Raw genomic sequence first — 15,028 nt, 5'->3', positions numbered from 1 at the left:
CAGCTAATTTCTGTTTTCTTTTCTAAGCATGTTCTCAATTTAAATGCATCTCATAAGTCAAGATTTTCAGCTTTACTTTAATCTATTAATTATTCAAAAAGTATTCTACTTATATGAGTACATATACACATATAGACACATATGTCTACCTGTGTACATATGTGTGTGTGTGCATATATGTGAACATGTGTGTATATTTTTGTATAGAACCTATGGTTTCCCTTGGCATACAGAATTTGTAGAGAAGCTTGCCACCTGTACTGGTGAAGGTTAAATACTCATCATGAGCTCTCTACATCAATGAAATTGGAGATATCAAAAAAAAAAAAAAAAAAAAAGAAAGAAAGAAAAATAGAACTCCCAAGGAGAAAATTCTCTCTGCTAGTGCTTGTTCTGCAAACTGTAGTATTAGAACACTTCTAGAAATGGAGAGAAGTTTAATGACTCTTTTCAAGGGGCACAAAGCCATGCATTGTCAGTGGAAACACTTGAACCCTCATTTTCTTCACCTTAAAGCTGACTCCTTATCCATTAAGCCAGGTTCCTTCCATTACATATTTTTACTATGTTTAATTGATTCATTTCCTTAATCTTTTTAATTATAGGTGGGCCCTTTCTGAGGGATCATCGTAATATTCAAAGCATTGCAGCTTCTTCCATTGTTACATTATATTTCACAGATCTGGGTCAGCAGGTCAGTTGGACAACAGTAAGTACAAATTTGTATTATTTAGCAATTAAAACCTTGACATAACCTCTTGTATTCTATCCCATTCTTTCTACATACCTCAAGTGGGGACAGAAGTATATTTCAAAAAGTGATGAAGAATTTATCAGTTAAACAGCAATGTAACTAAGCTGTAGTATTAATAGTACTTCTTAATGTTTAATAAGAAAATCTCTCCTTAATAGAAAGACCTATTTCTTGGTGTAATCTGAGAGAGAGAGAGAGACAGACAGACAGACAGACAGACACAAACCCAGGTAGCTCTGATAGTAGTTTTCTTGTAGTTTCAAGCAGTGATGACATAGTGTGCAGGAGGTAAAGTTTCTATAAAGGGTAAAATGTGGGGAAAATAAAGTGAGATGGAGAACAGAGAAACTGAGAACAGAAAGGATTCCATTGTTCAGTACATAAATGGTTATACTCATGTAGATAGCTATACTATTAGGGAGGAGATAAGTCTCTGATTAGAGCATCTCTATAGGTATAAGGTACTGCTTCTACCTCTAACTTAGAACATTTTCTTATCAATTAAGGTGAATGTTCCTAATTTTTCTATGTCTTTTTATTTTATTATAATCTATCCTTTATTAGATTTCTTCTCATTTTGCCTTCATATACTTAGTATTTTCTTCTTATTATTTTTTCATGAAAACAGTTTTTGAGAATAATAATCTTGACATTCAGAAGAATAATAATATAAATTAATGGCAAAAACAGGGAAGTAAACAGTCCCCAGAACTCTCCTCAGGCAAAGAAACAATTGATTTATTTGTCAGATAAAGATGTCTGCTAAAGACAATACCCAGTAAAAAATAAAATCTCCTTTGTAAACTGGCACAAAGAAAGATGATGAATGATTAAGAGTACTGTCATCTCAGAGAAGCAGTGGAGGGTAAAACCAGATTAATGAACATTTGGAAAGATATCTAATCAAGCGCATTCAAGGATGAAAATGGAAGAATTACTGCAAACAGGATAAAAATAGATGGCTGAAAAAAACCATCAAAAGCAGTGGAAGCAACCACCCTTGTTCTCTAACATTAGAGTCCTGGATGTGCTTAGGTTGTTAAAAATGACTCTACAGATAAAAACAAATGTGAAAAGCAGTCAAATCATACTAAGTGTATGTAAAGGTGATCTGTGATGGAGATGACCCCATTGTGAATGGATTGATAATGAGTATACAACATATCTGAAGAAGAAAGAGAGATCATAGGTGTAGGAGGGAAAAAAATCACAGCACATTATTGATACTAGAAAGGGTTAACAAAGAGACCATCAATAACTATAAGTCTAGTCTGTTATCTGTACAAAATCTTTAAATAAATCAGCTACACACAAAGGAAAGACAGAGTCAGCACATTTCTCAAAGCAATATTGAACAATGGAAAACATCTTTATAATTTCACAATTAACTGAAAAATATGGAGAAATAAGATCTCATTTACTTAATTTTAGATTTTTATAAAAATTGCCAGCCATTGTGTAGTGCTTACTATTTGTCAGTAACTGTGTAAGTGCTTTACAAATACTACCTCAGTTGAAAGTAAAGATTTTTCTTTTCCTCTTTTCCTTTAAGAAGAGTTATGGTAGGACATGGACAAGAACTTCAGAGAATGGTTGGGCATGAAGATTATGACCAGCGTCTTTATGAACTATTAAAGTACATGAAGTTTATTTCTCTGGATAATTGTGCTGATAATACCTAGCATTTAAATAGTGCTTTAAGATTCACAAACTGCTTTATGAATGTTAACATTCATACATTTAAATTTGCATTTCCCCTCATTTTCCCTCTTACAAAATATTTCCTTAAATTTGTTTTTGGAATTTTATGTCCTAAGCATTTATTATTGTGAGAAGTTTAATATTTAAATAGTTTCCATAAAAAGCTCAAAAGTATTTAAAGCAACCTTTACATGTCATCTCATCTGAGTCTCACAAGAACTCTATGAGCTAAGTGCAATTATTATTCCCATTGTACACATGAGAAAACTGAAAAGCTAAGAAGTCAAGTGATTTATCAGCTTGACACAGTCTATAAATGTCTGAGGGAGAATTTTTTGAATTTGTCTTCCTAACTCGAAATATTATACCACACAATGTAACATAATCTATAACATGATTAATATAAAATACAATATAAGTAACAAAACAACTTAATGTAATACAATACACGGTGATACAATGTGACATCATGCAACATGACAACATGCACTATACTGTATTATATTTTAAATAATGTATTATATAATACTTTATATAATAACATATATATATATACATATATCCACATATGTATTTGTATATAAACACATTTATTTATTTATTTATGACGGTGAATTTGGCTACATTCTATTTCTTATAAGTGGGTTTCCTTACACTTTAGAATATCCTCTCTGCGTATGTGTGCTTGTGTGTACATGTTTCACTATTTTTGCATACAAGAATATAAGAGCATTATTGAATAGTACAGGCTGAAAAACATTTGTCTTCTCTCTCTCCCCCTCCCTCTCTCTCTCTGTCTCTATCTGTCCCTCTCCCCCTCTCTGGTATCTAAAAGCATTACTTTAAAATAAACAAAAATGCGTTCAAATGCCTCTCTTTAGTGACCAGGGCATTCAGAAAAAGTATTGACCCCCTTTTGTGTACACAGGGTATGCTAGTTCTGCAGTTTCTATCCAGGCAAGTTCTATTTGCTGTGACCTTACTGAAAATTCCAACCCTATCACCAGATAAAGGTTGAAAAGAAAAGTGTTAGGGAAGAATTCTTTAACAGCCTCATGAGGAAATAGCTATCTATTTTGGAATGAAAGTCACCCAGGTGACAAAAAAGAATGCTGACTGTTTTTAAATCTTTTCATTGACTTACCAAAAGCTTTCCCCTAAATGAACAATTTAGGTTAACCGGGGGGAAAATCATTCTTTGTGCAGCAATGACACTCATTTTATGCTATCTAAAAATATTTACCAACAGTGTAATTTTACTGTTTGTAAAATCCTCAAAATTATTACCAAATCAAAGTATATTTCAAAACAAGAGAAAAATTGGACATATTATTTTTGTTCTTTTTTCTTTAAACATATAACATTAAAAATATGATATGAATATAATGGAAACAATACTGGGCAATGAGTAATGACATGAATTATGGTTACTGTTCTACAACTATCTTCTTACAATATGACCATAAGCAAATTATTTCATCTTTCTGGGCCTCAGTTTCCCCATCTGAACAATCAATGATTTGGACTAGATGATTCCTAATGTCTTACTGGATCTAAAACTCCGTAACTTAAACAAGCAATATGAATTTTAAAGTATTTTCTAATATTCTTAGTAGTTAATAATTCAGAAAAAAATGATCTGATTTACAAATTGGATTCTATGGGACTGGAAAGCAATAAGACAACAAAAGATTAGTAAATCAGTTCAGTCATTTGTACAGAAGTGGAAATGATTAGTACAAAATCTTCATTCAAGGTAAGGTTGGAACTGAATCCAATATTGAATTAGACTAATAGGACCAAAAATGATAAAATAGAATAGGAGAATCAAACAATGATTCAGCGTTTATTGGATACTTCCTAAATGTTAAATATTGTGCCAAGTACTGGGAATACATTTATAACTAGAAAGACTGACTCTCAAGGAATTTGCATTCCCATGGGGGACACAACACATAAAAGGAACTGATTAGTGTGAATGGGGACCTGACTAGTGTCAGGTAAAGGAAGTCCTGAGTGCATCCTAGAGATGAATGAGACTTGACTGGCCTTGGCCTGGCCTTAAGTGGATATTTGAGAAGGAAGTATCTCATCAGAGGAAGAGGACTTAGGGAAAAAGTATACTTCCAATGTGTGATGGCTTAGGGTCAGGCTTCAGGATAAAGATATGTGATTTAGTAGTGGAAGTCTGGAGTGCAACCTGGAGAGGAATGAGGCCAGAATACTTGTCACCTCAGGTGTTACCATAAAACTAATTTAAAAATTAAATTTGAGGTTGCCAAAGTTGTAGAATCTTAAAACTGAATGAAATCTTTAAGAGCTGATTCAGAAATCCCATTTACTATGTCATTGACAAATGGCCAACTAGCCTTAACTTGAATTTTCCTTGTGATAGACCTCATTGTCACATGAAATACTTTCCATTTATGTACAGTTCATTGGTAAGAATTTCTTCATACAAACTCTGTTTGCCTCTCATTTCCCAACTGTGACCCAGTCACAGTTATATCTTACACAAAATATGTCTATTTCTTTTTTATAAAAAATAATTCTTCAGATTTGAAATATTTATGATAGCCTTCCTTCTAAACAAGGCAACAATGTCACATATTTTTGAGGACTTTCATTGTCCTGTATTCCCACCTACTAACAAAGTACAGTTTGACAGTCTTAAAAAGCAAATAGGTATCACAGTGAATAGAATATTAGACCTAAAGTCAAGAAGATCTAAGTTCAAATCTGACCTTAGACATATTACTTTTGTCAACCTGGACAGATTATCCAACCTTTTCCTCAGTTTCTTCATCTGTAAAATTAGAATAATAATAGCTCCTCCCTCCAAGGATCATGTGAGGATCAAAGTGATTTTCAACATTAAAGTGCTGTCTAAATGCTTGTCATTGTCATTAATAAAATATGGCACCCCAAAGTGAATGTAAGACTTCAGACGTTGTCTTATAAGTATACAGTGGGACTACTACCTACCTTTATCACAATATATTCTTGATTAATTCATTTTACAATGACATTCATTAGCTTTTGTTTTACCAGTCAGATTATATTGTTTACCCATATTGAAAGTTCAGTTAACACAGTCCCTAAATCTCCTTCACATAAACTACTGTTTAGCTCTGATTTCCTCATCCTAACTAGGCAGGTTGATTTTAGAAAGAGAAAAAGAGAGAAAAAAAAAAGGAACATTTCAAATGTAATAATTCAAATTTATTTCTAATAAATTATAACTTGTTAGATTTGGTCCATCAATTCAGCCTTTTAAGAAGTTTATAGCTCATGTTTCTGTCTTTGAATATATTCGTTATTCCTCTCAGTTTCTTATCATCTCCATGCCCTCTCTCACTACTTAAATCCTACCCAAACTTTCAGTGTCATCTCCTCTATGAAACCTTCCCTGAATTCCCTATTTCTTAACAAACAAAACTGCCTAAACACTCTGTATTATTAATATGGAATTTACTATGTTCTATGTTGATTATATTTTTCCTATGCATTTCTTACTTCCACTATGAGGTAATAAAATACTTAAGGCATTAGTCTAACTTTTCTCCAGTCTCCCTTAGAGTTGAGTAGAGATAGTCCATAAAAAACCCTTAATAGAAATGTGGTAGTTTCCATTCAACGATGAGAAAAATAACAAATGGGTTTTAAGGGATTATTTTCTGCTAAGCTGTGTGGATGTAAAAGAAAAGGTAACCACAATCCTCTACCCACACACACCAGGCCCTGCTCTCAAGGAGCTCACAGTCTGATGGAGGAGGCCCCATGCAACTATATACATTGCCAATATGTTAAGGATAATTGTAGAGAATCTCAGAGGGAAGGCACTAAGATTAAATGCAAACAAATAAGTAGAAGTCTTCTTGAAGAATATGGTATTCAAGTGAGACTTGAAAGAAGCCAAGGCAGTCATTATGTAGAAATGAGGAAGAAGATAGTTCCAGGAATGGGGACAAACAGTGAAAATGACAGAACTGACGATGAATGAAATAAACAGATTTGGTTAAACGTAACACCTGTGTCTTCATTAATATATCTATCTATAATATATGTGTGTATACATGTACATGTGCATGTATGTATAATTTTACATTCTGTGTGCATACATATATGTGTGTTTTATAGAGTAATGCATATATATGTAAAATGTCATATATATTTATGCATATAGGTATATACACATATATATATGCATGTATATGTAGAGAGAGACAGAGACAGACAGACAAACATATGTGCATACACAGAGCACAAAAGAGATAAAAACTCCTGAAAGATGTTGCTTAAAACTTCCCTCCAACCTGGAAGCAGTTCATTAATCTCTGGAGCTAGTCATTCAAGAAGTAATGTGTCTACTTTATGATACATTCAACCAATACATATTTTTCTCATCTTGTCAACAAAGATATTGTGAGACTGTGTTGAAGGCTTTGGTAGAATAAACATATACTATTATTTATACCTAGAGAAATTCCCTGTTTCAGCAAGCTAGAAAACTTCATTAACAAAAAAAAGAAGATTCTTTTAGCATTACCATATTGTCTCCCAAGTTCTTTAGGAGAGTAATTTTTTATAGATATAGTGAGTATAGATTTAGAAATGTAAGGAATCTCAGAGGGTGGCTTGTTAATTTCATGAAACAATAAAGTGAGGTCAAGACATATTAACTCAATTTTCCAGTGTCACACAAGTGAGATACATGGTATTTAAACTCACATTCTCTTATTCTAGTCATTGTTCTTTGTTCTAATGCAGTCCCTCTACAAGTTTACATATATGGAGACCTTTAAAACTGCAAAGTACTTTACTGACATTATGGTAGCTGATTCTTACAAAAGTCCTTTTTAGGTAAGAGCTATACATAGTATTATCTCTATTTAGTAGACAAGAAAACTGAAATCTTAAAAAAAGACTAAGTAGTTTGTCTAAAACCATTCAACAAATATGTCTCCAAGGCAAGATTTAAACTGTGGTTTTCCTGACTTCTGGTCATCAATTTTGAACTCATAAAATGTCGAAAAATATATTTGTTTAAACTTTTAGTTATATAATCTGGTAGACAGGACATTGCATTTGGAGTCATGGTATAAGTATCTAAGTCTTCTTTGCTACTAATCTTCATGAATTTTTTTTATTCATTTATTATCTGACCATCAGTTTCCTTACCTATAAAATGAGGGAGTAGAACGAGATGATCTCTAAAGTCCTTCTTTAGGAAATATATAACCAACCTTGGCCACCATCCATAAAATCAGAGGGTTAGATTTCTTATCTCTAGGTCTTTATCATTCTGAAGTTCTATATATCTGTAAATGGAAGAAGACCATTAGAATTCACAGCACTTTGTCATTCTATCCCAAACCCCAATAAGCTTAAAAAACTCATCAATTCAAAAAAACATCATTCTCTGGTGCCAGATTGAGCAAGATTTGCTTTGGGATGCCCTAAGCTTACCAAAACAAATTGGTTGTGTTTTTTTTTTAAATGTCACAAAATCAATTTGGGTGGCAGCTCTTTTGGAATCTACTCATTTCTAGATTTATAAAGTTTTAACTTGTAATCCTTCTTGCTAGGAGATCAGGGATCCTGATGGATAGCTAGGGTCTTCATATTCTATCACAGGATGGTAATGAGCATTACAATAACTTGTGGGATGGAAGTTTTGGGAATAGTAGATATGCCAGAACAAAAGAAAGGAAGGGAGTTCTCAATGTATGAACACATGGAAACATTCCAGGATTTTTAGAAGTAGCTATATGGTGCAGTACATAAAAGTAGTGGGCCTAGAGTCATGAAGACCTTGATTCAAAGCCAGCCTTATTCACTAAATAACCCTGTGTAACCAGAGAATTTGCTTAATCTCAGTTTCCTCATTCTTTCCAGAGTTTTTTTAATTTTTTATTAATTAACATTTTTTTTCACTTTTCTACAATCCCTTCCACATATATTAGATTTTTCCCCCTTCCCCTCCTGCCCCCATCCATTAGGCAATGTGCAATCTTATACAGATTCTGCACATACATTCTAATTAAATACATTTTCACCTTAGTCATGTTGCATGGAAGAATTAAAATGAATGGGAGAAACCATGAAAACAAAACATATCACAAGAGAAAATGATCTGCTTCATTCTGCAATCCAATTACATAGTTCTTTCTCTGGATGTGAAAGGTATTTTGAGCATCCATTGGGAATATTTTAGGTCCTTGGATTGCCACGAAGGACTAAGTCTACAGAAAAATTCCTCGCACACTGTGGTTGTTGCTGTGTACAAAGTTCTCCTGGTTCTGCTCCTTTCACTCAACATCAGTTCATATAAGTACTTCCATGTCTCTCTGAAGTCTTCCTAATCATCATTTCCTATAGCACAATAGTATTCCATTACATTCATATACTACAGCTTGTTCAGCCACTCCCCAGTTAATGAGCATCCCCTCAATTTTCAGTTCTTGGCCACCACAAAGAGAGTTGCTGTAAATATTTTTGTACATGTGGGACCCTTTTCCATTTTTTTGAATTTTTTGGGATACAGTCCTAGAAGAGATATTGCTAGGTCAAAGGGTATGTAGATTTTTGTAGCCTTTTGGGCATAGTTCCAAATTGCTTTTCAGAATGGTTGGATCAGCTCACAGCTCCACCAACAATGAATTAGTGTTTCAATTTCCCCACATCTTCTCCAACATTTATCATCTTCCTGTTTTGTCATGTTAGCCAATCTGGTAGGTGTGATGTGGTACCTCAGAGTTGTTTTGATTTGTATCTTTCTAATCAATAGTGATTTAGAGCATTTTTTCATATGACTAGAGGCAGTTTTAATTTCTTCCTCTGAAAACTGCCTGTTCATATCCTTTGACCATTTATCAATTGGAGAATGACTTGTATTCTTGTACATGTGACTCAGTTCACTATATATGTTAGAAATGAGGCCTTTATCACAGACACTAATTGCAAAAATTCTTTCCTAGTTTTCTGATTCCCTTTTAATCTTGGTTGCACTGGGTTTGTTTGTGCAAATATTTTCAATTTAAAGTAATCCAAATTATACATTTTGTACTTCATAATGTTATCTATCTCTTGTTTGGTCAAAAATTTCTCCATTCTCTATAATTCTGGCAAGCACACTAGTCTTTGCTCCTCTAATTTTTTTATAGTATCAGTCTTTACACCTAGATCATGTATCCATATGGAATTTATCCTTGTGTATGGTATCAGGCACTGGTCTACACCCAGTTTCTGCCACACTCTTATCCAGTTTTTCCAGCAATTATTGTCAAACAGTGAGTTCTTATCCCAGAACCTGCAGTCCTTGGGTTTATCAAAGAGTAGATTGCTATAGTCATTGACTACTGTGTCTTGAGTATCTAACATATTCCATTGATCTATTCCTCTGTTTCTTGGCCAGTACCAAGTGGTTTTGATGATTGCTGCTTTATAATACAACTTGAGGTCTGGTATGGCTGGGACGCCTTCCCTAGCATTTCTTTTCATTAGTTCTCTTGATATTCTGGATGTTTTGTTCTTCTAGATGAATTATGATATTATTTTTTCTAGCCCTAGAAAATGATTTGTCTGATAGTTTGATTGGTATGGCATTGAATAAGTACATTAATGTAGGTAGAATTCTCACTTTTATTACATTAGCTCAGTCTACGTCTGAGCAATTGATGTTTTTAAGATGGAAGGAGATACCTGTTCACCTTCTATGCTCTCATTTTTTCCCCATTTTTGGGCACTTTCCCAGCCAGTTACTTTACTTCTGAATCTTTTGTCAGGAGGAGAGTCCTGGTGTTCCTCCTCCCCTAGTACCATGCTCAGGGCTGAGATTCAGATCAGCTGCTCAATTCCCCCAGGGGCTTTAAGCTGAGCTGCTTGGACAATGGACTCAGGCTGCTTCCACTGCCACCATAGCTCTCAGCTGCTGCTGCTGCCTCTGCTGCCACCTGAGGCCAGTGCTGGGGGAACCCTGCTCCCATCTCTCTCAGCTGGGAAAGCCTTCTTACTGACCTCTGAAGCTTTCTTCAGCACTCGTGGGTTGAGGAATCTGGGACACTCCCTGCTGGGGATTCTGCCCTGGAGGCCTTTTCCATTCCTGTTCCTCCTTATGCAGCATGGCCAGGGCTGAATTCTGCTCTGCTCGGCATCCCGTGGGATAAACTTTCCCTGTCAGCCTTCTAGGTTACATTTGGATAGAAATCTCTTTCACTCTGTTGTTCTGTGGCTTCTGCTGCTCTAGAATTTGTTGAGAGTCATTTTTTACAGGTATTTTGTGGGTTGTGGGGGAAGTGCTAGAGTATATGTGTCTTTCTATACCACCATCTTGGCCCCCGCCCCTCAATTTCTTTTTCTGACATGGGGCTATTTAAGTATTCAGGTTCCTCTTCTGTTAATCTGGGCAATCAGAGTTTTTTATGAAAATCAAATGAGATAATATTAGTAAAGTGTTTAACACAGTGCACATAAGCAGGTTCTCAATAAATACTTATTCCCTTTTGTCATAATTATTACTACATTAGTTCTACTAGAAATACAACTGGTTGCTAAACTCTCATTGATAAATTTTTTTTGTATGGTTTAACAGTTTGACTTGCATTCAGGAGAAAACTGGTTTCAAATTATCCCTCTATCACTTACTGGTTGGTGACCATGGCCAAATATTTTCATTTATAAAGGTCCAGTTTCTTCATCTCATCTGTTAAATGTGAAAAATAATCTTCCAGGGATATTATGAAGATTAAAATGAAATACTGTATGCAAAGTTATGTGTGAGTTGTATATACATATGTGTATATACATGCACATACTTGTGTATATGAATTCCCTCTGTCAGTGTCTAATTTATGAATTTTTAGATAGGGACATATCCCTATGGTATGAGGGCCTCCCTTTTCTTCCTTTCCATTACTTACTATTTATCTTTTCTCTTAGCCCAGTTCTACTGCGATGGATCTTGATTTCTTAATCCATTCCTACTTCTTGTTTTTCATATTGCGGTAGGGTTAGTCCAAGTAGGAATCTTTGGTTTTAAGACTGGCACACCAAAGAAGAATAGGAGAATACAGCCCAGCAAGGTTTTTGCCTTCTGGAAATCCCCTTGAGGGCTTAACACATTAACAATTTTCTGAACCAGTTAATATAAATAGACAAGAGTTGTAATTTTAGTAAAAGATACTTTCTCCTCTCAGTGAGAAACTAGCCCCCCCACCCCCAACCTCTATGCTGAGATCTATACAGTTTCCTTGACTTATGATATTGCTGTAATTGCGTTTCAACCAAGTAGCTTGTTTTATTCTCTGCATCAGGGCTTACCTTCATGACTCATATGTCTGGGTAATATTTCTCGATTTTGTTACTTATGATTCCCACTGCTCTAAGAAAGTATCAGTGTTTTATTATTCCCATCAATATTTTCAATCCTTTCCTATGTTGAAGTTGACCTCACCAATACCTTATAAAGCCAACTTAGCTTAAGTGGTCACATCCCTTGCCTCTGGCCTACCAACCAATGAAAGATCGTAATTTCCCAACCATTCTCTGTGATTATGCTACAACACTCCCGTGAAGAGGTCTTGATCTTAAAGCAACAACTTTCTTCTACAATACCTGTTTGTAATTATTTAGCTCTTATTCTATTTGCTCCACTGTGTTCCTCCTTTGGCACTTCTCTTTATAATCAAATGATATGTATTAAATTTCCCAGGGGAATAGTGCTTCAACATTGGCCTACATGGGAATGGTTTCCAGTTAAATTCAGTTCAGCTGAATAAATACTTATGTGCCAGGCACTGTGCTAAGAACTGACAATAAAATAAGGATATGAAAGACAGTCCCTGAGCTCAAGGAATTTATAGTCTATGGAGGAAAGACAAAACAAAATAGAGTTGGAAAGGAGTTGGAGTGAAAGTTGGCAGAGTAAGGGATGCTCAGTGTAGAGAATAATGATCTGGTAGAGACCAAACCAAGTAGATTTGCTGATTCAAAGTGAACAGATGCTTGGAAAGCTCAAATCTCACTCCTGTAAAAATGCTTTGAGGTGGGTTTAGTGGTTCAATTCAAGCCCTCCAATGAGAAGGGAGGCTGAAGGCATTGAGTAGGTATTAAATATCCAACTCTGAGTTATCAGTATGAAGATGAGATTTCAGATGATCACCTTACCCTCCTGGGTTGTATGGGGGCATCAAATATGAAATGACCAAGGAAACCAAAGTTTGAGCTCCCAAGGACTTTGATCAAGTAGCTTAAGTGGTAATTCAACGGAAAGTCAGAAATATAGCACAGGAGCTCTTTGGAAAGATTGAATATAATGATGTATATTTTTGGATTTATTTAAAAAGTGTATTAATTGAGACCATGGAAGTAGATGAGACCAGTATGGAAGAGAATATTGAGAAACTATATAAAATGGTCAATGACAAAATTTGGGGGGCAGAAACAAATAAGGATCTGTAGAAGGAGCTGAAGTCAGAAAAGAAGAGAGTGACAGAGAAGCATAAGAACACATTGTCATAAAACATTAGAAAGTAGGTGGTATCAAGTAGGAAAGGGTGAAATAGCAAGGTATTCATCCATAGGTTTAAATCATCATTTTACGCCAGATTGCACAATAAGTTCCAAATGAATACCTGACTTGAATGTAAAAGATCACATTACAAAAATGGTGAAGGAAAGTTGAGGGAGTTGTCTTTTAGAAATATAGCTAGTGGAAGAAATATTTATCAAATATGATTTTGAAGAAATCACAAAATAAAAAAATAGATTTTATTCATTAGCTGAAATTAAAATTATTAAAATTCAGTTAGTATAATCAGCTAATAAACATTTGTTCATTTAATAAGTTCCTACTATGTGCCAGGCACTGTACTAAGAACTGGGGAGAAAAAAAGATAAAAACAGACAGTCCATTCTGTTAAGCAGCTTAGGAGACAACATGAAAGCAAATACATACAAAACAAGCTATTCTCTTTCATTCTCAATTTCTCTCTGTCTCTCTGTCTCTCTGTCTCTCTGTCTCTCTCTGTCTCTCTGTCTCTCTCTCTCTCTCTCTTTCTCTCTCTCTCTCTCTCCCTCCCTCCCTCCGTGTGTGTGTGTGTGTGTGTGTGTGTGTGTGTGTGTGTGTGTATGATAAATAGGAAAGAAGAAACACAGAGAAGACATTAGAATTAAGAGAGATTGGGAAATTCTACCTATAAAAGATGGGATTTTAGTTTCAACTTAAATGAAGCAAGAGAAGTCACATGGCAATGTTGAAGAGGGAGAACATTCTGGGAATGATGGAGAGCCAGAGAAAATATCTAGAGCTGAGAGACGGAGTATTTTGTTCTTATAACAGGAGGCCAATATCACTGGATCAAAGAGTTTCTGTTGGGATGTAGGTTGTAAGTAGGCTGAAAAGATATGAGGGACATAAATTATGTAGGTCTTTGAATAATAAACAGAATTTTTTTGTTTTATCAAAGAAACAAAGGGAAGACTTTGGAGTCTGAGAAAGGGAGTGATATGGTCAGCATTGTGTTTTAGGGAAATTTTTTTGGTGGATGAATAGATGGAATGGAGTGGGAAGAGACTTGAGGCAGGTGGACCTACCACCCTGCTGTTGCAGTAATTCAGGCATGCACTAGAGAATCAGGGTACATTAAGGGGGCACATATAAGAATGGTACATAGGTGAAAATGATAGTCCTTGGCAGCAGCTTGGATATAGGAGACAGGATGGCATGGTGAGAGATAATGATGAATGGAGATAAATGTCTTGGTTGTGTGACTAAGGGACTGAAAGAGTGTTTTTTTTTTTTTTTTTTTCCCTCTATAGTAACAGGGATTGTAAGAGAAGAAGAGGGCTTAAGGGAAAAGATAATGTGTTCTGTTTCTGACTGGTTTAGTCTAAGTTGTCAACTGGACAACCAGTTTAATATGTATGAAAGGCAGATTAAAGATATGAAATTGGAAATCACAAGAAAGCTCCACGCAGAATAGGTGGATTTGAGAATCATCAGCACAGAGATCCTAATTAAATTTCTGGCCACTGATGAGATCACCAGGTGAAGTAGTATAGATAGAAAAGAGAAGATGGCTTAGGACAGATCTCTGAGTAGCATCTGTGGATAAGAGGGTATAATCTGGAGAAGAATCCAGTAGGGAAGATAGACAAAAGGGGTAAGAGAAGAAGGAAGAAAAACAGGAGAGAGAATGGTGTTCTGGGGGGGAAAACAGAGAAAGGAGGAGATCAATAATGTCAAAGGTTGAAGAAAGGCCAAATATTATCTCATTAATTCTCATTAATTAATGTCAACTCTGTGAGGTAGGTACTATTATATCCAACATGCAGATGAGAAAACAGAGTGAGAGAGCTTAAATAACTTACCCTCAGTAGAGTTGATCTGCTACTACATATTAGAGATTAGATTTGGGCCCTACTCTTCCTGCCTCCAAGCCCAGCATTTTTACACTCACCATGATTCTATTTAATTGTGAAAATCTATAATACTGTGTATAAAACTAGGATCCAGAACAAAACTTTGAGTGATAACTAAAGATAGAAGCCAATGTCTGGCTGAGGAATTCA

General features: G+C 35.1%; 1 protein-coding gene across 3 annotated transcripts in view; it reads left to right on the top strand.

The window, feature by feature from the left end:
- Positions 1 to 15,028, top strand: part of TECRL (trans-2,3-enoyl-CoA reductase like) — a 172,197-nt gene that overhangs the window by 100,882 nt on the left and 56,287 nt on the right. For 2 of the 3 annotated variants that reach the window (XM_072620881.1, XM_072620880.1), the window contains exon 4: positions 606 to 709. In XM_072620881.1, coding sequence (XP_072476982.1) covers positions 606 to 709 — 104 coding nt within the window. The remainder of the gene's footprint in view (positions 1 to 605; positions 710 to 15,028) is intronic. The other variant, XM_072620882.1, reaches the window with a different exon arrangement.

The sequence above is a fragment of the Notamacropus eugenii genome, chromosome 6, assembly GCF_028372415.1.
Source record: "Notamacropus eugenii isolate mMacEug1 chromosome 6, mMacEug1.pri_v2, whole genome shotgun sequence".
Lineage (NCBI taxonomy): Eukaryota > Metazoa > Chordata > Mammalia > Diprotodontia > Macropodidae > Notamacropus > Notamacropus eugenii.
Note: the sequence above shows the minus strand (reverse complement) of the source record. Positions and strands in the feature narration are given on the sequence as shown.